Below are 23,927 nucleotides of genomic sequence, written 5' to 3'. Positions count from 1 at the left end.
ATGTATATGGTGCACATGAGCCTACATTAACTTAACTGGTCATAAAGACTGTTTTCAGTGGCTTTCAGTTTAAACACGATGTCATGGTTTTACTTTTAGTGCCTTTATTTCTGGGGAGGAATATTGTTTATCAGAAATCTGATCATTCAAATTGTCAGTTCATAATTTTTTTTTAAACCCCAATATCATATTTTAAAGGCTAATTCTATGTACTTACTAATGTAGTTTCTTTAGGAGTTGCAAAAAGCTCATACTATAATGAAAAGCGTAAGCTTTGTTCTGTAATGAATTATGTCAAATATGAAGTACACGCCATAGGTGGACCTGGCCACTGTGGTCATTTTGAAGCCTCTTTCCCTGTTGCTATGTTGTTTCTTGGAGCCCAAAGTTACCATATTTGGACAGAGGCTGGAGTTGTCAGTTCACCCCAGAAAGCTTGATTAACAAGCTATATTCAAAATTAGGAGAAACTTACTGGACAGTCTGCACCACATAGCATGTCCTGTTTAGTGACTCTTATTAGAGGAGGTTAGGCTACAGCTGCCTGTCTCAATCAAAGCTGAAATCTCAAGATTTAGATTTTTTTTTAAATTCACCCCTGTATAATTTTTATTAAGCTAAAAGTCATCGAGATCAAAGCTGTTCTTTGTACCTGACTGTAAACATGCATTTCAGTGCTGCAAAGTTTTTCGTTTTAACGTAGACATCTACAGTGACTGACTTGTATTTGAGCCACCCTCAAGTGGCCACTGTGGGTAATGCAGTTTTTGACACTTCTACGTCAGCTTAATTTCTGCCCACGAGGTTTCTACTTTGTATAAACACAAATTCGCCAACTAAAAGTTCTATTTTCTCATCTCCCTTAGAGATATCATATGATCATCCATTATTCATCCTCAAACTGATTTTTCTTCCTATGTGTCAGGCTTATTGTTCAGCACATGTTGAAGGTTCTAAAGCACCAGATACAACACATAAAATAATTTTTACCTGTTTTAACAGGTTTTAGTTACCACATCAAGACATGAGCATTCAGTACAGTGATGTTTATTCCCATTGAAGTATAAGTAATGTTTCTGAAGACTGAACATTTACTAGTTGTAGTTCTACAGCTTTGGATTACTGACAATCTTGCCTTCATATGCAGTGTTACAGTGCTCACTCAGTCACTGCAGCAGAGGCAGACAGTATAAACATAGTCCTCTTTGGTCTAGGACTACGCCTCATCCATCTCCGAGAGTCCTAAAGTTCTTGCTAGACAAAATGTGCTTCAGTTTGTCGGAGTGTATGTTTCCCTGTAACAGAGGAAGAGTGTTTTCCTGTTTGCTGTGTACCTGCAGCCCCCTGGTGGACAGGTTTCCCAAACACATCGTCAGCGTCAGGAAGCCCAGCAGAACCACGCCTGTCTCCCCACACTGTTCCCATGACCACACCCTCATCCTGATGAATGAGAGAGAGGAAAGGATAAAAGAAATAAAAATAAGTTTTAAATGTCAACAAAAATATCTTGAGGTTTATGAGACAGCAGCCCTGATGCTGTGATTAATGAAGGGTATTTGGGTAAAAACCTGTCTCTGAATGGAAGCAGCCAGAGATGTGTGTTTAACAAAGGTGGAAGAGTTTGAAGGGAAATCTGATGACCGCTAATGACTTCTTGTGGCCAACCACTTAGGCGAGCTTTGGATGCTGAGACATGTGGGTGTTTTTTCACTCTAAATTGAGGCTTCTCAGCTTCCAGACTCTCAGAAGGGTTTGAAGTGGGACACATTTGTGGTCATAATATTTCCTTTCTGACTCTGCAGTGAAAGCCCTCACCTCTCACATCTGTAGTTGTTTAGCTGAACATAAGTGCTGCTGCTGTCTTTTACCTTTGCAGAGAGTGGAGGGTGTTTTACAAGAAATCACATAATTGCTGATTTCTGAGATATCTGTCCAAGATTCAAGAGAGCACTGGAGCAATTACGGGAGTGGTGTCAAACAGCAGATACACAATAGACACGCAACAATGTGCAGAAGAGCACCATTGGCACTGAAATATTCTGTCAACCCTATTTTAAAAAGTGAAGATCTTGCAAAGATTTCATTGTGGCAGTCCTATTTGATGATTAGAAATATTTATGCCAATTCAAGAAATACGGTTACATAATGAAGCAGCTACGGAGGTAAAAGGTCCTGGAGTTGATTTAAAATATTGCATTTGCAAAGGTGATCTCAGTGCAAATAAAATCTTTTCCTTTAGTAGCACAAAAAAGCAAAAGCAAAACATTAATAAGAAACAAATTCATCGGAGAGTTACATTGAGCGAGGTCAAATCAGTAATTCTAGAATGACCTCTGTAATACAAAACTGCCTGGATGCAAACATAGATCAGCAGTGAAGGATGATCACGGGATTGTTTCCACTGTAGAGAAAAATTACCGTTGCGATATCCAGCCAAGAGATTAACACACTTCAAGAGGAACACATATTCGTATTTTAGTGTAACATAAAAACAAGACGTCACGCAAAAGACAAAGGGGGATCATCAAAAGCCACAAATCATTCATCGGCCTCAAGAACTGAAAGAGTTAGATTTGATTTTTTTAACATAAAACAGCTACAAAAAAATCCCATCAGTTTTTTTAATTACTTCATGATTATTTAGTTTCAATTAGAGCATTACGCAAGATGATTCTTACCACTGGAGAGGACAGGATTAACCTGTGCTGTCATCTTTCTCAAGATGTTTCAGGCTGTTTTCATAACTTTCTATAATTTCTATAGGACTCATTTTTTAATAAACTAAACAGAGTTAAAGGTTAACTGCCATTATTTTCTTAATTGCATTAAAGTATCTAAAAGATCATCTGATTCAGGTGAAGTCTGCTTTGAATAATCCAGTACGTTATGCACAGTCAGGTTTCCGAGCACATCAGACAAATGCAGACAAAACAATGGCAAGCAAAGAGCATTTTCTCAGATAATGCACGCTGGTTTTGGTGTACCAGCTGTAGGTATCCAAATGTGTTGGCAGTCTGTGGAGACTAGCGTTGGCAGGTGGAGAGTGGCACAGACAGGCTGTTGAGGGCCACAGGTGTTGGAGACGGGAGTTGGACAGCACAGAGGCCAACGTAAAACTTAAACAAGTCTCGATGTGCTGGAAGGATGAAGGTAAGTTTCCTAGGACTTTACACAGGTAGGTCTTTGTTCAGCTGTTCAGACTATAAGGAAATGTAGATGTCTGTATGTAGAGGCTAACATAAACATGTACAGACATACAGGAAAAGGAGGGTACTCAAAGGACTCTGCAGTTGTATATATGAGTTTGAGGAGTGTAAGAGTCAATACTTAATTGTTGAAAGGGACACAGAAGAGGTAAATGCTCCCGTTTCAATGCACAGAAATTAATTCCTGCAACATATCCCAGTTTTCTTTTGTTCATTCGAACATTGCAGCCACATACCTTTAACTTAGCACTGTTTGCCGATTACTTTTATCATACCAAACTGTAGTGCTGATTCAAGAGCAGATACATTTTATTTGTAGACTATCATCCATTAGCTACATTTTTCACAAGAAAAGATACAGGAGAATTTGGAGGAAGGATAGTTACATTAGTGAGTAAGCTGCAGAAAGGTGCAATGAAGAAAGGGGTTCAGCAAGCTGCCCATACCTGAGGCCTTGGAAACTGCAAAGCAGCTGGACAGCACCAGGCCCCGACATGATTCACGCCCACTGGCTGAAGAAGCTGACTGTACTCCATAAGCGTCTGGCCACATAAATAAACCAGTTACTAATCAACGAGAGACACTTGGAATGGCTAACAGAAGGCCGGACAGTCCAGATCACCAAGGATCCCCAGAAGGGACCAGTTCCATCCAACTATCAGCCAAAACACCAGTTACTGGTAGACAGAACAGTCGCTCAAGATTGCAAGACTAGGCTCACTAGGCACACCACCTAGTGAGCCCACACATTGACCCTGGAATGCCTAGAGCTATACAAGATCAACATTACCCTAAGAGCCTTCATCAGGAATTCAATGGGGATGTTGCGTACAACACTAGACAACTTCAAATCTATAGCACAAGTCACCATGTAGTGTGGGATCTACCAAGGAAATGCTCTGTCCCCACTGCTCTTCTCCAAAACTCTGAACCCCCTCAGTGAGATCATTAACAAGACTGGCTACAGATACAGACTATGGAATAGAGCAATCATCAGCTACCTCCTCTACATGGATGACATCAAGCTGCATGCCAAGAGTGAATGAGACATCGATTTACTCATCAACATCACTTGGACATAAAGCAATGACATCGGAATTTCATTCGGATTGGAGAAGTGTAGCTGGATGATAACAAAGAGAGGGAAGGTAATCAGAACTCAGGAGATTGAACTACCAGAAGGGAAAATTGCAGATATCAAGGACTGCTACAAGTAGCTGGGAACAGCATCAGCAGGTCCATGCATGGCATGTACCACTGCCAGATACAAGAAGTGGCTGACATTGAGAAATCCTACCAGTTCCTGGACAAATGCAAGGCATAAAACTCCATAACCAAGTGGCTGGCATAGTATACAGGAACATGTGTGCCGTGTGTGGCCTGTAAGTCTCCATGTCAAAATGGGACACATTCCTTAGGGTGGTTAAGAATGACTGAACTAAGATCCTGTTGGACTTCCACAGACAGACAACAAACTGTTGGCTAACCGAGCAGTGGTGGACAAGCAGAGGAAAACGGCCACACTGATAGATGTAGCTACACCAGGAGGAGGGTAAAGGTAACAGTGGTCCCAGTTGGGGCCAGCCCAGCCCACAAGTGCCAAACTTAGCAAGTGTCTCCAGCAGATCCGTGGAGCAACATCTGAGATATCTGTCCAAAAGAGCACACACTGAGGAACATGTGATGCGCAGGACCCTCAATCTCCCAGGCCTCTGATAGAGGACTTGAGCTTGAAGGATAAAGACCGTCCATGAGAGGGTGTGTGTAGAGATAAAAACATCAATAACCACAGTCACCATAACATTTGATTTGTTTGTTATGTTGTTTTGACTTGTCAATTGTGACGCAATCACCATGTTGGGTTAGGCTAGCAACATTGTTACCAAGTATAAAACACAAACACCTACCTGCTACGTACCAGAACAATCAAGTACTGCCTGAAATACCTCACCTAAGAGGTGTTCAAGAGACAGACCAAATGAAGTGCCCAAACCACATCCTTCACTTGTAGAGGAGCAGCAGCTCTATTCTGAACTAGTCCTGAATCACTAAATTCCACCCACAGAGTCCACCCACACTACAGAGGAAACTCATTTGTGCCTCTTCTGTGCAAGATCTCCCCTTTTTGGTAAATGACCTCAGCTCCAGTGGGGAAGTGAGGGTAGGAATATATGTCGCAGAGTAAGTCAACAGCTTCACTTTCCGCTCAGGGATCTCCTCACTACCAGACCGGCACAGCATTCGTACCACTTTTGGCTCTATCCATCTGTTAGTCTGTCCTGTTCCACTCTTTCCTCATTTGTAAACAACACCTTCCTCGACTGAGCAGAAACGTATTCCCAACCAAGAGTAGGTTGGATCTGAAAACTGCTGTTCACAAACGCTGTCCATCTAATCTGACTGGGCTGGAGCTGTTTTGCAAAGAAGAATGGTGTTGTGTGGTGTTAGTTCAGCAAGTATTACACACACACGCAGGTAGGAACAGAGGATTACCGGAGTTGACTCCTTTCTTTATTTTTCTTTTTTTCTTCTCCAAAACCACAACCAGAACAACATACTCACTAGCGCCCTCTAGCGCTTCTGGTAAATGCATCTACAGAACAAATGCAATAGTATGTGTGGACACAACATCTCCCCCTTTGAACAAGGACTTCTTATGTGAACCTGACTTCATCATTCTGATGTATGTCACCTAATACACTTTTAACATATTTCACATTACTCAGTAACATTCACTTTCCCATGACAAAGTCTTGGGTCCAGCAAGGTGGGTTCCTCATCCTGGTGGGCCTAAGCCTACTATCAGACTCAGAGTTAGATGCTAGATCAGTTCCTGGTTTATGACAGTCCATTGTTGTGTCAGAATCAGTACCTGCGTTCAGCTCTGACAGAGCCGATAAGTGTGAGGCTTTCCAGGTCCGTCCATCATCCAGCAAATAAGTGTTTGGTCCTTTCCTTGTCATGACAGTCCTTGGTTTGGAAAACTTTAACTCGCCTTTCTTTACCTTCCACGGCTTCCTAACCCGTACCTTGTCACCAGGCTGAAAGTTGGATGGTTTGGCGTGTCTGCGAGCATCAGTGTATTCTTTCATTTTCATTTGCTTATTCTTAACTCTTTCGCACATGGTATGCCTCTCTGTCTGAGGAACAGGCATATCCATTACCTGTAACTTTGTTCTCATTCGTCGTCCATGGAGCAGTTCTGAAGGGGAAACTCCAGTTGTTGAATGAGGGGTTGCTCTGTAGTCCATCAGGTAAGTTCTCAGGAACGATTTCCAGGGTTGTCCTTGAATCGAGGCAGTCTGTAGGCAGTCTTTAATGCATCTATTGAATCTCTCAACTTCCCCATTAGCTCTTGGGTAATACACTGAGGATCTCAGGTGTTGGATTCCCCTGCTTTTCAGGAAGTCAGTGAACTCAGCAGAGAGAAATTGAGAGCCATTGTCACTTATCAGTGTCTTTGGATTCCCTTCATGAGAGAAAACTACAGAAAGGAATTGAATGATAGTAGCTGCATCAGCTCGGGGAGCAAAAGCTACTTCAGGCCACTTGCTAAAGTAGTCTACCAATGTGATGGCAAATCTACAGTCAGAAGGGGCTATTTCAAAAGGGCCTATGATGTCCACAGACACCTTTTCCCAAGCAGCAGCTGGTAAAGGAATGGGTTGGAGTGGAGCATCATGGGTGACAGCGGACTTGTCATTCTGTCTGCACGTTGCACAGTTCTTTATCAGTGTCTCTATATGACAATCCATTTTGGGCCACCAGTACATTTCCCTCAGGCGTTGTTCGGTACGGACGATGCCTTGGTGAGTTTCATGAGCTATATCAGTGAGTTTTTTCTGCAACGACTCAGGCACTAGCAATCGATGTGTACCTCTGATGATGCACTCGTTCAAGACCGCGAGTTCATGGCGGATTGGGAAGTACGGCTGTAAGTCAGGATCCAGTGACTTCTTCCTAGCAGGCCAGCCTTTCTGTATCTGCACACGGAGCTTTGTGAACACTGGACAGTCTTTGCACCCTGACTGGAAGTCATCCTCAGACACAGCACTCAGATCAGTGAGGATGGCTGCAACTGACTCCACATCCTCTGCACATGCCATGTCTGTCTCGGAAAGTGGAAGCCTAGAAAGACAATCAGCAACATGGTTCAGTGACCCAGTTCTATATTCCACTTCATAATCAAACTCCAACAGGCGAGCTGACCATCTGGCTATGCGTAGACCAGCTCTGTTATTGCCCTTAGTAGTCAGCAGTGTTGTCAGTGCTTGGTGATCTGTTCGTAGGAGGAATTTTCTGCCCCAGAGCCATGTGCGCCATTTTTCAGCAGCCCAGACGCAAGCTAGAGCTTCCTTCTCAACGATTGAGTATTTCCTCTCTGCATCAGACAAGCTGCGAGATGCAAATGCAACAGTATGTTCTGCATCATTACCGTCAAGTTGAGTCAAAACAGCACCTACACCGTAGTCTGAGGCATCTGTTGAGACTATGGTTGGCTTACTGGGGTCGAACATCACCAGGGCAGGGCTGTGCACGATTAACCGCTTGACTTGATCAAACGCTGCTTGAGCTGCTTCGTTCCAGTGGAATGAACAGTCCTTACGCAGAAGAGCTCTCATAGGTTCAACAACAGTCGCGTAATTTGGCACAAACTTGCTGTACCATGCACTCAAGCCAAGAAATGAGCGCAGGGTTGCAGGATCAGTAGGGGGCGGAGCATGCAGGATGGCAGTGACATGAGAGTCATCTGGCAGCAGACCTTCTGGACCGATCTTTTGACCCAAAAAGCTCAGAGTAGTTTGACGGAGTTGACATTTGTCAACATTGAGTTTCAGTCCTGCATTGTTGATTCTGTGTAACACAGCACGCAAGTTGGCCTCATGTTCAGCTTCTGACGTTCCGTATATGATGACATCATCAAGGTAGCATTGCACCCCTTTCTGGCCGCGTAGGATTTGTGTCATCATCTTTTGGAAGGCTGCAGGTGCTGAACTCAACCCATAGGGAACTCTGCAGTACTGGTACAGTCCTTCATGTGTAATGAAAGCAGTGAGCCCTCTACTCTCTTCATGTAGTTTCAGCTGATGGTAGGCGGATTTAAGATCCAGGGTGGAGAACATGACAGCCCCACGCAGCTCAGACAGTATGTCCTCTATCAGTGGCAAGGGATGACTGTCAGCGACCACCGCTTTGTTAGGTTCTCTCAAATCAACGCACATGCGTATGCCACCAGTCTTCCTTCTAGTGACTAAAATCGGGGAGACCCATTCAGATGCATCAATTTTCTCTATGATGCCATGTTCCTCAAGGTTCTTGAGTTCTGCGGAAACAGCATCACGGACTGACAGGGGTAAGCGTCGAAGTTTCTGCTGTATTGGCTTCACTTCAGGTCGCACCTTCACTTTATGTACAAAGTCCTTTGCACATCCGAATGCAACTGGAGACTCACATTCCTGTTTACATTGAGTGGGCAGAGCCGAGGTTTGCTGGAGTGCAGCACAGACCTTGGGACTGTCAAGAACTAATTGTCCCCCTTTTATGTGTAGCTGGAGGGCAGTCACCAAGTCCATTCCCAGTATGGGTGTTCCTGTTCTCACAATGTAGAGATCTGTGGAGGCACTCTTGCCATTGTAAGTAATGTCAGCTCTAAGACACCCTAATACATCCAGTTTCTCTTTTGAATATGTAATAAGTTGAACAGCTGGATTACTTAAGTTAACTGAGCCAAAATTTGTGCTGTAAACATGTTCAGGCAGTATGGAAACACCAGACCCTGTGTCTACTAGTAGCTTAACAGTGCATGCCTGTGCAGTATTTGGTACAGTGACTGCAACAGTGCACATCAATTTAGCCGGATCACCACTGACACAATTGTCAACAGTTAAAACACACATTTCAGGAACAGTCACTTCATTAACAAGCTTATGAGAAGATTTACACACTCTCGAAAAATGTCCGATTTTCCCACACGTATTACATTTGCAGTCTTTTGCGGGGCAGGATTTATCATTGGCTTTGTGATCAGCTGAACCACAACGGTAGCACGTCGGAGCTGTATCCGTTTTTTTAGCTGCTTTGTATTTTGGCTTGCGCATCTTCTTTTGTACTTGAACAGCGGCAACAGGCTTTGTTTCACCGACAGCAATGGCCTTTGCATCAGCTATTGCAGCCTCTGTACGCCTAGCAATTTCCAAAGCTCGATCGAGCGTCAAATCCTCCTCCATTAGCAGTCTTTCACGTATACGAGCATTATTTGTCTTCTCTACAAGTTGATCCCGCAACATTTCATTCTCCATAGCCCCGAACTTACATTGTTTCACGAGCTCACGCAGTGCTGCAACGTAGTGATCTGTAGACTCACCGACAGCTTGGGCTCGTTGCCTGAAACGGTATCTCTCGGCGACAACATTGACTTTAGGATGAAAGTACGTTTCCAAAGCCTTTACGGATCCCTCGTAATCATCCGTAGCGAGTGGTAAGGCGCTGTAGATTCGCTGTCCCTCCGTTCCCAAGCAGTGAATGAGCAGGGCCCTCTTCCTCTCCGTAGCAAAGTCATTACCCCCGATCGCCAGCAAGTAGTTATCGAACAACTTTTTCCACGCAGCAAATGGAATTTTCGGTTCGCCCGGGCAATCCAGGAACACAGCCGGGGGTTGCAAAGAGAGCAGAGCCATAACTTAATCACCACTACTCTCGTCGCCACTTGTTGTGTGGTGTTAGTTCAGCAAGTATTACACACACACGCAGGTAGGAACAGAGGATTACCGGAGTTGACTCCTTTCTTTATTTTTCTTTTTTTCTTCTCCAAAACCACAACCAGAACAACATACTCACTAGCGCCCTCTAGCGCTTCTGGTAAATGCATCTACAGAACAAATGCAATAGTATGTGTGGACACAACAAATGGGCAAGAATTTCAGTCGCTAGATGTGCAAAGCTGGTAGAGACATACCCTAAAAGACTGGCAGCTGTAATTGCAGCCGCAGGTGGTTCTACAAAGTATTGACTCAGGGGGCTGAATAATTACGCACACCCCACTTTTCAGTTATTTATTTGTAAAAAATGTTTGGAATCATGTATGATTTTCGTTCCACTTCTCACGTGTACACCACTTTGTGTTGGTCTTTCACATGGAATTCCAATAAAATTGATTCATGTTTGTGGCTGTGATGTGACAAAATGTGGGAAAGTTCAAGGGGGCCGAATACTTTTGCAAGACACTGTAGTTCTCATTCATATTCAGCTGCAAAAAAGTGAGGTGGAGATTGCTGGTCATTGAAGGCAAAAGGACGAGACCACCATCATACTGACTAGCCATTGGAAATTTATATCCAGTCCAGTCGACTATCCAGTCCAGAATTGGCGTAACTATTACAACTGATTTAGTTAAAACCACACTTTCTTAAGCCTAGGCTGTGTTTCCAGCTGAAAAATACAAATGTATAAAATATAAATGTTTGATGGGTTCTAGTGCTTCTCTCCACAAAAAATATGTTTTTTAAGCAAACAATTGTATGTACGAGTCTGCAAGCGATACAATGTTCAAATTCCTGCTGAAATTAAATGTTTTCTCTCCCTTAGTTTAAAATCCTAAAATTATATTTAACAAATGATGCAAATATATGTTAATTTATTTTGAATTTTGTAATCCTGAAAATCTTGTTTCTTTTGAGGCTAAATTTCAGGGAACCAATGTGAATCCACAGTAGCAGACGGAGTTAAATGAGCTCCGGAGACGCATATGCAGACGTATACATTCATATACACATTGAGCTTCTAGGAAAGATCTCATAGTACATCCTGTCTCCTCAGGTCCAGTTAGGCAGCCTTGTTAAAATAAGCAAGCAGCTCGTCTCGCCCCTGTTTGCAGTCTGGCTTTCTCTGGCACTAAATATTGGTGACAGGTGTCTTAAAGCAGGCACAGCAGCACCTGGACTTCATTATCCAACCAGACGCAGCTGGAGCCCGGCCAGCTGCCAAACACACATACAGTCAGACACAGCCACACATGTGCATACACTCAGCCAGTTCGTGACTCTGTACACACACACTTAGACACATGCACACTGAGTATTGTGCACGTACAGGTATGCAGACATCATGGCATAAATGTACGCGCTCAAACACACACAGTCAATCACTTTCTCCAAATCTCCTTCTTTGCTGCTTACGCATATTTGCACAATGATATTAACCTACACCCAAGTGTATTTTAATTTTAACCCTAATTGCTCTTTTGAGAAAGTGAACTCGCCAACATGTCAAAAGTTGGTGCTACTTTGGATGGTCTGCTATTGTAATTATCATGGTGTGAGCTATTAGCCATATCTGACACTTGTTGAGGAAATAATTTCAACTCCTTTTCCGAAGTTTCCAAGTGTGGCCCACAGTTTTCGATGAGCCACATCTGGGCTTAACAGACAGTGTTGAATTAGGAAGAGTTTGGCAGATTTAACTTAGCCACAGGTACGTGTTATATCACCGCAGGCCCCAGCTAATGACGTCTGGGCCACAACATTTGCCAGTCTAATAATTGAGCTCTCAGTGTCAAAAGTAGCCTAGACTAGGCCCAGATGTTTCTATTAGCTGAGGTTGATCTGGAAGACTACGCCAGCACGGACAGAGTGTGACGTTTACACAGGAGGGAGGACAGCCTTAAGGTCTCCAGGCATTGCACAACTGACAAAGAGGCTGTTCATTCCCCAAATCATTTCGATTAAATAACAATAAGGCATTGATGTTTTTACTTATTGATCTGTCTGCTCCTCCTCACACCTGCCCAGCCGTCTAAAACACCATGTATTGGTAGTCGATGCTCCGCGACTCAAAAACGCTTAAAAAATATTATCACTCACTGTTAGAAGATTTAATGTTTCTGTAATTCTTCGTTATACAGTCGTGTGCAAAAGTTACAAATGTATTCACGAAGGTTTCATTAGCGACAGTATCCTCTTTTTTGTATCTTTCTTGGTCCTTACTACAAGTATATTACGTGCAGAAATGTTACCCTAAAATCCAGTTTAAATACACTGTAAACTGCATCATAAGTCATAGGCACTATTATAACTAAACACATCTGGTCCTGGTAGAAGGAATACCTTCTACCTGGAGTGAAATAAACACACACACACACACACACAATCCAGACACAGTCTTCCTCTTTCCTTCTTTCCTCCGCTGTCGTTTCCCAGGCGGCCAGGCATAAGACAAAAGTAAACAGTCCCTCATCCTCTCTGACTCTCCCTCCCTCACCCCTGAGCCGTCCCCACCCTGAAGGCCCCCTGGGGCCCCTCGCCTTGCCGTTTTGTTTATGTAGCACTGGCAGCCTCAGCAGATAGACAGACAGCAGTAGTCTGTCTGTCCCCTGAGAGGTTGGACTGAATAAGACCGGTCTGACATATCAAACAATATATCAGACCAATACTTGATTTTTATTATCTAATATTGGATGCTTTCCAGTCTCTGGTGGCCACATGTAATGGAGATGGATACAGTTATGCAGTTGGACAGAAAATAACCGAATAATTTACTACGTATTGTTTACATTGTGTTTGAAAGCTATTCTTCTGTTAACCCTTTAAGACCTACCATAGAACCAAGTCCGCCAGAGCTTATATTATATTTTTACATGTTGTAGTGCCATTTTTGGGAGCATTTCAAGTTGCTATACATCAATACAACCATTATAGCCCAAATTTTAATAATATGTATGCATTAAGTGCATAGAAATTACATAAATTGCAAGAAAGTGCAATAAACTACAAAAGAATTGAAAATCGTTTTTGTGTTTTTAACATATATTTCTAGTTAGAGAAATGTAAGAGGCTTATCCCTCAAAACTGTGAATACAAAAAAGTTGCACAAAATAGTTTCCCACCACAGGAAATGTATTTTGAGTGTCTTCATAGTTTTCTTTTTGAAATACACCAATTTTTATACACTGCAGGAAAAACGAAAATAAATATTATAGTGTAAATTTGCAAAAAAGCAGAATATGCATCAAAATAAACTATTTCCAGCAGTGCAATTTTAGTTCTAAGCATCCCAGAAACGACACAGAAAGTCAGAAAGTCAAACATAACTTAGGCTCATGAGGCCCTGATGGTAAAAAACTACATTTTCGCGAAAATGACGTCACTTCCGGTTTCAGGCAGGTAATGGCGGACACGCGATAATTCACGCTGACGTCTATTCTAACGTAGGAAGTGTTACAAACAGCTGATGGCATAAGATGTAAGTACAACTCCTCCGGTTTCATATGCAAAAAAAATTATTGCGCTAGCTTACGTGGTTGCAGTTCTAAGGGATTTAAAAGTAGTTGCGCAAAACGGACCGTGCCCGCTCCGACTGGTTTTAAAGGGTTAATACCAATGAGATATATGTTACACACTGGCTTTAGGAGGACTCTGTCTATGATCTTCCATAAATGATAACGCTGTCTTCTGAAATACCGAATGAGCCTGTCAAACTCGCCCAACAATCTCCCTCTCTACTTTTAGGATTAGATTTCAAACTTTCTTTTTTGATAATGCTTATAGTTAGGATCAGATGACCTTGAAGTATCCTTTAGGTATTCTACTACAGTGCTGTGCAAATGCCTTAAGTCACCCCTCTTTTCTTTATATTTCGGTTCTTGAGCAATGGTTCTCCAGGCTTTCTGAAGGTTTTACAAAGTTGTTTTTGGACATTGTCTGCACTCTTTGTCAGCCCAGTTCTTGTTTCTGAACATCAGAGTAGACTCTTAACACTGACCCGTGAAGACACCTAACTCAAGGGATGAACCAGTGTCGAGTTCAAACTTGGCATAGTGTGTCCTTAAAAAATGTGAGGAAACTGGATCAGTGGAGGCAGGCCTAAAAAAGCAAAAGCTAGCTTTAGCAGGTAAACAGTATCTGAAAGTCACGTCCTTAATAAATAGGACAAAAATCCTGCAATCCAGTCATCAGTATGCATGAAAAGTGAAGGTCCCTGTCATCTGTAAAACACAGTGCAGGCTCTGCTATGGATGGGTGGTGAAAACGTGTCGCCCAACTGAAAATACTAAGTCCAGATGAACAGAATCTACTTTTTAGATATTTCCTTACCTGGACGATTGAGCATACATCAAAAAGGCTCTGTCATAGTTTGAGGTTACCTTTAGTTTTGGGGATTTTGTCAAAATTGATGGAATTATGAACAGAGAAAAGTACCATCAGATTTTGGTCCACCATGCAATATCATCCAGCTCCATTTTTCAGCATGATCCCAAACACGCTACCAATCCTGCAAAGTCATACTGAGACAGAAAAAAACCCCGAAGTGGAATCCTAGCAGTCATGGTTTGGCCTCTCCAGAGCCCAGATCCCAACATTATTGAAGCCGTGTGAGATCATCTTAACAGAGAATGGAACAGAAGGAAACAAACATCCAAAGACGAGTTTTGAATGTCCTTCAAGAATCCTGGAGAAGTATTCCTGAAGACTGCTTAACGAGCCTAATAGAGTTCAGGCTGTGTTGAAGAATAAAGGTGGTCATACTGAATATTGGCAGGCAAGCTCATTGTAATTGACTCTGTTTTGCATCTACACATACCATATCAAAATTAGTTTTTGCATAGTACTTATATAGGCTCAGCCTACTGGTGGACTTCCCATGATGCAATGAGCACTTTTTCTCCCCTTGTATCATTCCTGATCTATTTCTTTGCCATTATTGCCTGTCGTCAGTTCGTATTGGACTGTGTGATTGTTGGAGCTCGCTCCAATATCTGTGGGTACTATATACAAAGATTTTTTTTCGGTAGCAAATTGGAGCCTGGTATTTCTGATACTCTTTCATCTGCTCTAGGAAGCAGATGAAGGAGTATCAGAAATACTGATATCATGTTCCCATTGTCTGAAGTCATCAGTGCTGTGGGCTGCAGTGGAACTTGTCTTGGTAATTTAAAATTCATTCTCACACAGCAAACTGCCATGAAAGGTGCCAGTCTGGCCATCAGGAGACATTCAGATTTCAGTGTCTTGAAGCACCAAATGTGCGATTAACAGTTCATTTTCTCTGCTGAGTCTGGAAAGTTTTGCAAATATTGTGTTTTTTCACAAGAAAGCAAACACAACTTATGACAATTGTGGCGCACTTTACAGCTAACTCATAAGAGTTAACAGGATAATGCTTCTCCAATATTTGAACCCAGAAAATTAGAGTTAATGGTAAATGCAATTTAGATGTAAACTGCATACTTTTGACATAAAAAGTGCAATGACACATAAGTGAGCAGAAAAATCCCAGTGCGTCATTGCTTCCCAAAATTCGGATAACGTCATGGAGGAGTATGAGGCGGTTGGGGATGTCTGCTTGTCTCCAGGAAGATTCATTCTCCTGCCTTTTACCCCTTGAGCCAAACTCTTTTCCTTTCTCAAGTGTGCATGCAAAGCTGAAACAGGATCCAGGCCCTTCCCTTGTATACAGAAAGGAAAAAAGCCACCAAGAGAGCCAACAATGATGGATAAGTGAGCAAAAGAAACAGAAAGGAGGGAAGACGCAAAGGATGAGTAAGAAAGGCAGTCTGAGAAGTTGAAGATGGGTCAGCAGAGTTCAGATGCCCCTGGGACAAACAGAGACTGGGTTAAATTGCTCACACTTGAACCCTGACCTATTTATTGATTCACTTTTCAGAGCTGGCTTACCCAGGAGAAGGACCACGCTCAATTCATCTTTATTAGACTCACTCACAGTGAAAAGAAGCAGGTCTTTTGAATGTGCTCGAACCAATCAGTAATCCACTTTGACCACAAGGCTAAATTGTGGTCAAAGGCTAAATCTTGGACTAAATCTGTGTGGACTGATAATCACATTGGTGAAGAGCAACAGTGCTTTGTTCACGAACTAAAGGTGAATTCTGTTGTTATTGTGAGCAGTTACAATCTGTGAAAAACCAGCATATTAACGTTATTAAGGGAACTCAACAATTGATTGGGTAATGCTAATCAGCAGCTCATTTATGTATTTATATATAAACACATACAGAACTGTGGATAACAGCCAACAAATCAGCAGAGGTGGGACCAAGTCATTGTTTTGCAAGTCTCAAGTAAGTCTCAAGTCTTTATCCTCAAGTCTCAAGTCAAGTCTCAAGTAATGTCAGGCAAGTCAGAGTCGAGTCTCAAGTCACTGGTGTAAAAGTCCGAGTCAAGTCACAAGTCTGAAACTTTGAATTTCAAGTCCTTTCGAGTCTTTAAAAAAAAAATGAAAAAAGCATGTTGCAGTTATATGTTAAATGTAAATATTAGACCATGTAATTTTAAAATCTGTGTTTTTCTCAACACATGACAAAATAGTGAACTTAGAAAATATACACAAATTGTGAAATTGCACCTCTTTAAAATGCAGCTCAATTAAACCTAGCTCCAAGAATAATTTTCACCGACAGTTCTGAGATACGCTGCATGTTATTCTTGGATGCGGTTGTAGGACCGGCTTTAAAATCGCATGACAAAAATATCATACACATTAAAAAAAACTGTATCACCAACGTAGCCTGGAAAACATTTGCTAGTTAGATGAAGTCAGCTATCTCATCGTAGCATATTTATATGCATATTTATAATCATACGGTTCTTGGAGTGAGTGCACACACTCATGAAGTTTAGTAACTTAAGGTCACTGCAACAAGCCCAGGTACAGTTTACCGACGGATGGGTACAGGACCTTGAAATGCACCGTGTAGAACGAAAGACCATCGTACGTATCATAAGTTTACCAGTCTCACAAATTGTCTTCATAAATACACATTCCTTAACCATTTATTAATAGGACCTTTGAGCTCAAGGGTAATTAATTAGTAGTGGAAATAATTTCTGGTACGCATCACAGAAATGTAGCAGTGACAACAATATTGTATGCTGTAATCGTACTGGGCAATTAGTGATACAAAAAACCTGTTTTATCCTGTGAATAAAAGTATATATTTTTGTCAATGTACCATAATAACAGAGGCGAAACGCAATATTGTGTCAGGACAATTCACTGTTTATGCACAATAAATAAAGGAGCATAGCGCGACAATTTCTGTTCAGCGCCAGACTTGCTTGTAACCTATATCACCAATTATGTTATGAAAATGACGTATTAACTACAACAGAAGACTTGCCTTCGTGTAAATGCTTGGAGCAGACTAACCTGTGAGCTGGAGTGTTCTGGGACGTTATATTTGGTCTTTGAATGGCTGCAATCCAGGCCATCCGTCACGTCTTTGTTACTTCGGAAACATGGTGTCACAGGCTGGGTCTCCGACCCAGCACTCTGAGTTTTCTTTGTATTTTTTGATATGTTATTAGTTTGTGTTATTTCCTATTTGCCTTTAGTTTAGGCAGTTATTGTTCCTGGGTTTTCTATGTTTTGGGGTTTTCTATTTATTTCATCACGTATTAGGTCTGTTAAGTTGTGTTGTCATTTCCTGTTTTATTCTGACAATGTCATGTGTTCTTTGTTCATTGTATTTAGCTTTCCTCTCCTGGTCCTGTCATTAGGTTTATGTCTGTCAGCTGTTTTCCCCCATGTGTCGCCACTTCCCCTGATCACCTCATGTCTGTATTTAAGCCTTTTGTTTTCTTCATGCCATTGTCAGTTCGTCTGTTTATTCTCACCAGAGTTACAGTCATAGTCATAGCCTGTTTATTTTCCACCTCGGTCATAGTTATAGTTTTTGGTCTTAGTACCTTTAACGTTTTGTTTCTTAGTGTTTTGCCAGCTCAGTGTTTTGTTTCTTAGTGTTTTGCCTGTTTGCTTTGGTCTCTTGGTTCATTTCCTGCCGTCATCGCAATAAAGGTTCACTTTTCTGTTAATCATTACTATTCCTCGTCATCATCTGCTTTTGGGTCCTGTTTCCGCACACATCGGCGCACCCCGCCGTGACAGAACGAACTGACCAGTCATGGACCCAGCGGATTCTGCTCTCACCGAGTGTCTGGAGGAGACTGCTCGGATCCAAGCGATCCTCGACCGCTTCTTTACAGCGCCCGATTTGAAGAGCAAGCTGGTAATGATTAACGCTGCTGAAGCTATTATGGAGAGGGATCCCCGCCTTCTCCAGCTCCCGGACTCACCTGCCATAGTTGATGCCTTTACGAGGATAAAGGAGATGCTGCAGGCCCAGGGACTGTCGAGTCAGGAAATGGCTTCCAGCACCCACCAGTCACAACAACCCCACAATCAGTCATCTCCATTGCTGCCTCCGGAACCTGAGTGTGTTCGTGTCGGTTCGCTGAGATTCGCCGCAGCGTCACCACCTCTCAGCTCACCAGTTTCCACGCCCTCATCACAGTCTCGCAATACTCCTGTCACAGTTCAGCGCGAGGAAGCGCCGCACACCATAGACTTGGACGACGACGAGCGCCAGTCTATATTCTGCGCTCTCTTGGAGGAGGAGCTCCGGTGGAAGCCGTGGCTCATTCCGGAGCACGAGCACTCTTTCCGGGGAACTCGACTGGCTCTCGGGGGACCTCGGAGTTACCAGGGACTTCCACCCATCGCTCCGCCGTCTTCCACTCCTAAGAAAAAGCGGCGTGCGCGCCACCGACGCTCCGTATCACAAACGCAAGTGAGTGATTACATTTTGGCTCCTCATGTTTTCTCTCAGGAAGTTGTTGAAATTGACACTACTTTTCCGGTTAATGAGCCCGGCTATACAGAGACTGTTTGCCCTGGAAAAGCTAGCCATCAGGCTCAGCTAAGCTGCTGTGGTACTGCTATCCAGGCCGGTTTGGAGCCGGAGACGGAGGTACAGCTGGTGCAGCCAATTTCAGTGTCAGCCGGAGGGCCCGGGGAGCCCGTCCGGCCTCATGTTTCGTCTGCTGGAGGTTCAGGAGAACCCAGCCAGCCTCATGTTTCGTTTGCTGGAGGTTCAGGAGAACCCAGCCAGCTTCATGCTTCGTCTGCTGGAGGTTCAGGAGAACCCAGCCAGCTTCAGGCTTCGTTTGCTGGAGGTTCAGGAGAATCCAGCCAGCTTCATGCTTCGTCTGCTGGAGGTTCAGGAGAATCCAGCCAGCTTCATGCTTCGTCTGCTGAAGGTTCAGGAGAACCACACCAGCCTCATGCCTCGTCAGCTGGAGGGCCCGGGGAGCCCATCCAGCCTCATGCCTTGTCAGCTGGAGGGCCCGGGGAGCCCATCCAGCCTCATGCCTTGTCAGCTGGAGGGCCCGAGGAGCCCATCCAGCCTCATGCCTCGTCAGCTGGGGGGCCCGAGGAGCCCTTCCGGCCTCATGCCACGTCTGCTGGGGGGCCCGAGGAGCCCGTCCAGCACCACGCCATGTCAGCTGGCGGGCCCGAGGAGCCCGTCCAGCCTCATGCCACGTCAGCTGGCGGGCCCGAGGAGCCCGTCCAGCCTCATGCCACGTCAGCTGGGGGGCCCGAGGAGCCCTTCCGGCCTCATGCCACGTCTGCTGGGGGGCCCGAGGAGCCCTTCCGGCCTCAAGCCACGTCTGCTGGGGGGCCCGAGGAGCCCGTCCAGCCTCACGCCACGTCAGCTGGCGGGCCCGAGGAGCCCGTTCAGCCTCATGCTTCGTCAGCTGGAGGGCCTGAGGAGCCCGTCTGGCCACCTTCTGCTTCACCACCTGTGGCTGCCTCACTGTCACCTGGTTCTGCCTCTGCTACGCCAGGACCAGCTCCGGTCTGTGCTTCGCCCGGTCCAGCTTCAGCCTCTGCTTCGTCTGCTGCAGCTCCAGCCTGTGCTTCGTCAGCCGCAGCTCCAGCCTGTGCTTCGTCAGCCGCAGCTCCAGCCTGTGCTTCGTCAGCCGCAGCCTCAGAGCCTTCATCCTCGCCCGGTCCGGCCTCTGCATCAGCTGCTCCTGCTCCACCTGGTCCGGCTCCAGCTTCAGCCTCAGAGTCTTCGTCCTCGTCCTCGTCTGGCCCAGCCTCAGAGTCTTCGTCCTCGTCTGGCCCAGCCTCGTCAGAGTCTTCAGCCTCGTCTGGTCCGGCCTCGTCAGAGTCTTCAGCCACGCCGGGTCCGGCCTCTGCCTGTGCTTCTGCTACGCCTGGTCCGGCCTCTGCCTGTGCTTCTGCTACGCCTGGTCCGGCCTCAGCCTCTGCTTCAGCGTCACCTGGTCCTGTGCCCTCCAAGCCTCGGCCGGCCCCCTGAACGGTTCCCGCCCCATCGCCTTCCGCACGGCCGGCCCCCTGAACGGTTCCCGCCCCGTCGCCTTCCGCACGGCCGGCCCCCTGAACTGTTTCCACGTCACCGCCGTCGAGGTCGGCCCCCTGAACCGTTTCCGTGTCGCCGCCGTTGCCGTCCGCACGGACGGCCCCCTGATCACATGAACTATGACTTTCTGGACCGTCACCCTCCGGGTCGGCCCCCTGAGGAGTCATGAACTGTTCCCTGCGCTCCTGTGATTTTGATGGACATTTTGTTTTTGTTTTTTTTTGGCCTTGTTTCCTCTCCTGGTCCTGTCATTAGGTTTATGTCTGTCAGCTGTTTTCCCCCATGTGTCGCCACTTCCCCTGATCACCTCATGTCTGTATTTAAGCCTTTTGTTTTCTTCATGCCATTGTCAGTTCGTCTGTTTATTCTCACCAGAGTTACAGTCATAGTCATAGTCTTAGCCTGTTTATTTTCCACCTCGGTCATAGTTATAGTTTTTGGTCTTAGTACCTTTAGTGTTTTGTTTCTTAGTGTTTTGCCAGCTCAGTGTTTTGTTTCTTAGTGTTTTGCCTGTTTGCTTTGGTCTCTTGGTTCATTTCCTGCCGTCATCGCAATAAAGGTTCACTTTTCTGTTAATCATTACTATTCCTCGTCATCATCTGCTTTTGGGTCCTGTTTCCGCACACATCGGCGCACCCCGCCGTGACACATGGCTCGAACAATTTCTTTTCAACGACGTAATCCGATAACAACCGATCTCTTTACCCGTCAGCTTCTCGTGGCTGTCATGCGACCGGCTATTGCAATTAATAATACAACAGCTTCTTGCCATTTTTTGTGTTTCTTTTTATCGCTGTGTGACTGATTTCAATTGAAAGCCTGCGTGTGCTAGTACCGCTTGCCACGAGTTCCCAGAATCCTTTGCGGTTTACCCCTGAATGACGTCACATTTTCAATCTCTATATAATATGCATGTTAAATTTTATATTTGGGGTGAAATATCAAGTCTTTTCAAGTAAACCGGTTCAAGTCCAATTCAAGTCCCAGGTCATTGGTGTAAAAGTCCAAGTCAAGTCACAAGTCTTAGAACATTTTTTCAAGTCAAGTCTAAAGTCATAAAATTAATGACTCGAGTCTGACTCGAGTCCAAGTCATGTGACTCGAGTCCACACCTCTGCAAATCAGGCTGTCCGAAGTTGCTCTTCTGCATGTGGTTCACAGCAGGGAGCGGTCCACTTCAGACACATTTGCTCTACTCGCAATACTTGTTTTGGTTTCGGCAAGGGTGGAGCCTGGTACAGCGTGCAGGAAGCATGACACTCCAAACTGTGAATTCACTAGACAATTAACTCTGTTTCTCTATGAGCTCAGTCCAATTTATTGTAACGTGAACTCTTGTACTGTGGAGCTGGCTGGTTACAGACCTCTTTCATCTATTTGAACTGTATTCTGATAATGACCCCACCAGAATATGTCGTTCTTTGTGGTAAATGGCCTGTATTTGTATAGCGCTCTTACTAGTCCCCCCTAGGGACCCCAAAGCACTTTACACACCCAGTCATCCACCCATTTACACACTGGTGGAGGCAAGCTACAGTTGTAGCCACAGCTGCCCTGGGGCAGACTGACAGAAGCGAGGCTGCTATATCGCGCCATCGGCCCTTCTGGCCAACACCAGTAGGCGGTAGGTGAAGTGTCTTGCCCAAGGACACAACGACCGAGACTGTCCGAGCCGGGGCTCGAACCGGCAACCTTTCGATTACAAGGCGAACTCCCAGCTCTTGAGCCACGATCGCCCCATTGTGGACAGTTTCACTTTTATTTTAGACAGAATAGTAGAATAGACAGGAAAAGGGGGAGAGAGGGCAGAACTCAAACCCAGGCCTCCTGCAGTAGCTTTTGGAAATATAAGTCATTCACTCAGTCAGTGAGTTGCCTTTGTTTTTGAATACGCTCAGCAATCAGAGGACCAACAAAGTAATAATTCTTCCCAACAAAAGTCATTTAAATTTTCTAAAAAATTGGTTTTTGGTTAAATTTGGAAACTTGTGCTAAGATCATCAGCAATGGTGACTTGTATTTTAGAGTTACACAAAGAAAGCATATTTTAAGAAATTACAAAATATCACCCTACTGTGTATTTTTGTTTAAGTACATGGCCAATAGGTTAAAAAAAACTGTAGACATTGTCTAAACCTAACATTTAATAGATCAGTGGCAGTTTGTTAGGTGTTATGAGTTTAAACAATGAACTATTCCAAACCTCTTCATCTGCATTTTTTTTAATGGCAAAACCATCAAGTCTGTGCTTTTTAGGCATTTTAAAGGCTGACACAGCAAAAAGCCTTGACATGTGACTCACTTTCTAAAGCGTTACTTTAATAATGACCTAAATGTAACTTTCCTAAACTATTAGGAGGACCTTTTGTGAGGGAAATGCAACAGGCAAGACGTGGGGAGATTTTTTTCTTCCAATTCTCTACAGCAGTTTAGAGCCACAAGAGAGAGAAAAAAACTACACTTTGACAAGTAGCACTGGCACGAATATTAGCCTCTACCTCACCAGTTTACACACACGCACACACATCTCCCAACAGCTGACAAGTTTCCAGACAGACTCGGGCCTCTCCAGGATCTCACACACAAACACACGCACACATGCATGCCTGCACAAAAACACACACTCCTCTGAAAGAGAGTCAGCATTATTTTGTGGATTTGTTTTGGTCTGGTGCAAAGCACAAGTCTCATTGGCTCTGGTGTGCCTCATAAACACACACACGCACGCGCGCACACTTAGATGCACACACACATTGTACACAAAGAGCAGAGGCCAGAGGCAAACCAGCACATGCAGACATGCAAACAATCACACACAAAAACACACAGGATGAAAAACACACAACTCAGAAAAACTCTCACACAGTATAAACACACTCACACACACACAATCATGCACACATAGAAGGAGGTTGCAAATATTTACCCACTCACCTCGCCTGCAGCAGTCCAAGGGCGTCTCAGTCTGTGTTGAGGATGCCGATTAATGTGTGTATGTGTGCGTGTGTGCATGTGTGTGTGTATGTGTATAGGTGTGTGTGTGTGTGTGTGTGTGTGTGTGTGTGTGTGTGTGTGTGTGTGTGTGTGTATGTGCGTGTGTGTGTGTGTGCGTGTGTGTGCAGGGATGTGTAAGTGTGTGTCAGCCTGCCAGAGACAGTGGTGGTGTGTTGTGGTGTTTTGGTGAGAGCTGCTGTGGAGTGAAGAGTGGGAGAGACAGAGAAAGGGAGGAAGAAAGTGAGGAAGGAAGGGAGGGAGGTAAGGTGTGCTCTCCCTGCATCCCTCTTCCTCCTCCTTCTCCTCCTCCTTAGTTAGCAGGAGCAGCAAGAGTGGTAGCAAAGGGAGAAGGTGGGAGGATCAGTAAAGTTAAAAAAGAAAAAAAAACAGGAGCACCCCTGGTTTGGTGCTCTGGCTTCTTTCTGTTTTCTTCCTGAGTTTATTAGAATCTCAAGTCCAAAAACATACAAACAAAAACTTCATATGTTTATATTCCATCCAAATGTCCCTTAACTTCAGTCTGCCTCCATCTTTCCTTCGGAGACTGC

The 23,927-nt window shown here is 44.4% G+C and overlaps 1 protein-coding gene across 2 annotated transcripts in view; it reads right to left on the bottom strand.

The window, feature by feature from the left end:
* The window catches only part of LOC146657984 (ADAMTS-like protein 2), a 43,454-nt gene extending 19,527 nt beyond the window's left edge, over nt 1-23,927 (bottom strand). Inside the window, exons 1-2 of one of the 2 annotated variants that reach the window (XM_085426383.1) lie at nt 23,320-23,927; nt 1,335-1,440 (exon numbers count right to left, since the gene is read on the bottom strand). In XM_085426383.1, the coding sequence (XP_085282509.1) occupies nt 1,335-1,439 (105 nt within the window). In that variant the 5' untranslated portion in view covers nt 1,440; nt 23,320-23,927. Of the gene's footprint in view, nt 1-1,334; nt 1,441-9,570; nt 9,704-23,319 lie in introns of those variants that run through there. The other variant, XM_085426384.1, reaches the window with a different exon arrangement.

This window comes from Rhamphochromis longiceps, linkage group LG12, assembly GCF_057381845.1.
Source record: "Rhamphochromis longiceps isolate RC_006_pf linkage group LG12, R_longiceps_female_GT1.1, whole genome shotgun sequence".
NCBI classification, from domain to species: domain Eukaryota; kingdom Metazoa; phylum Chordata; class Actinopteri; order Cichliformes; family Cichlidae; genus Rhamphochromis; species Rhamphochromis longiceps.
The sequence above is the reverse complement of the archived record's forward strand: the minus strand, read 5'-3'. Positions and strand labels throughout refer to the sequence as shown.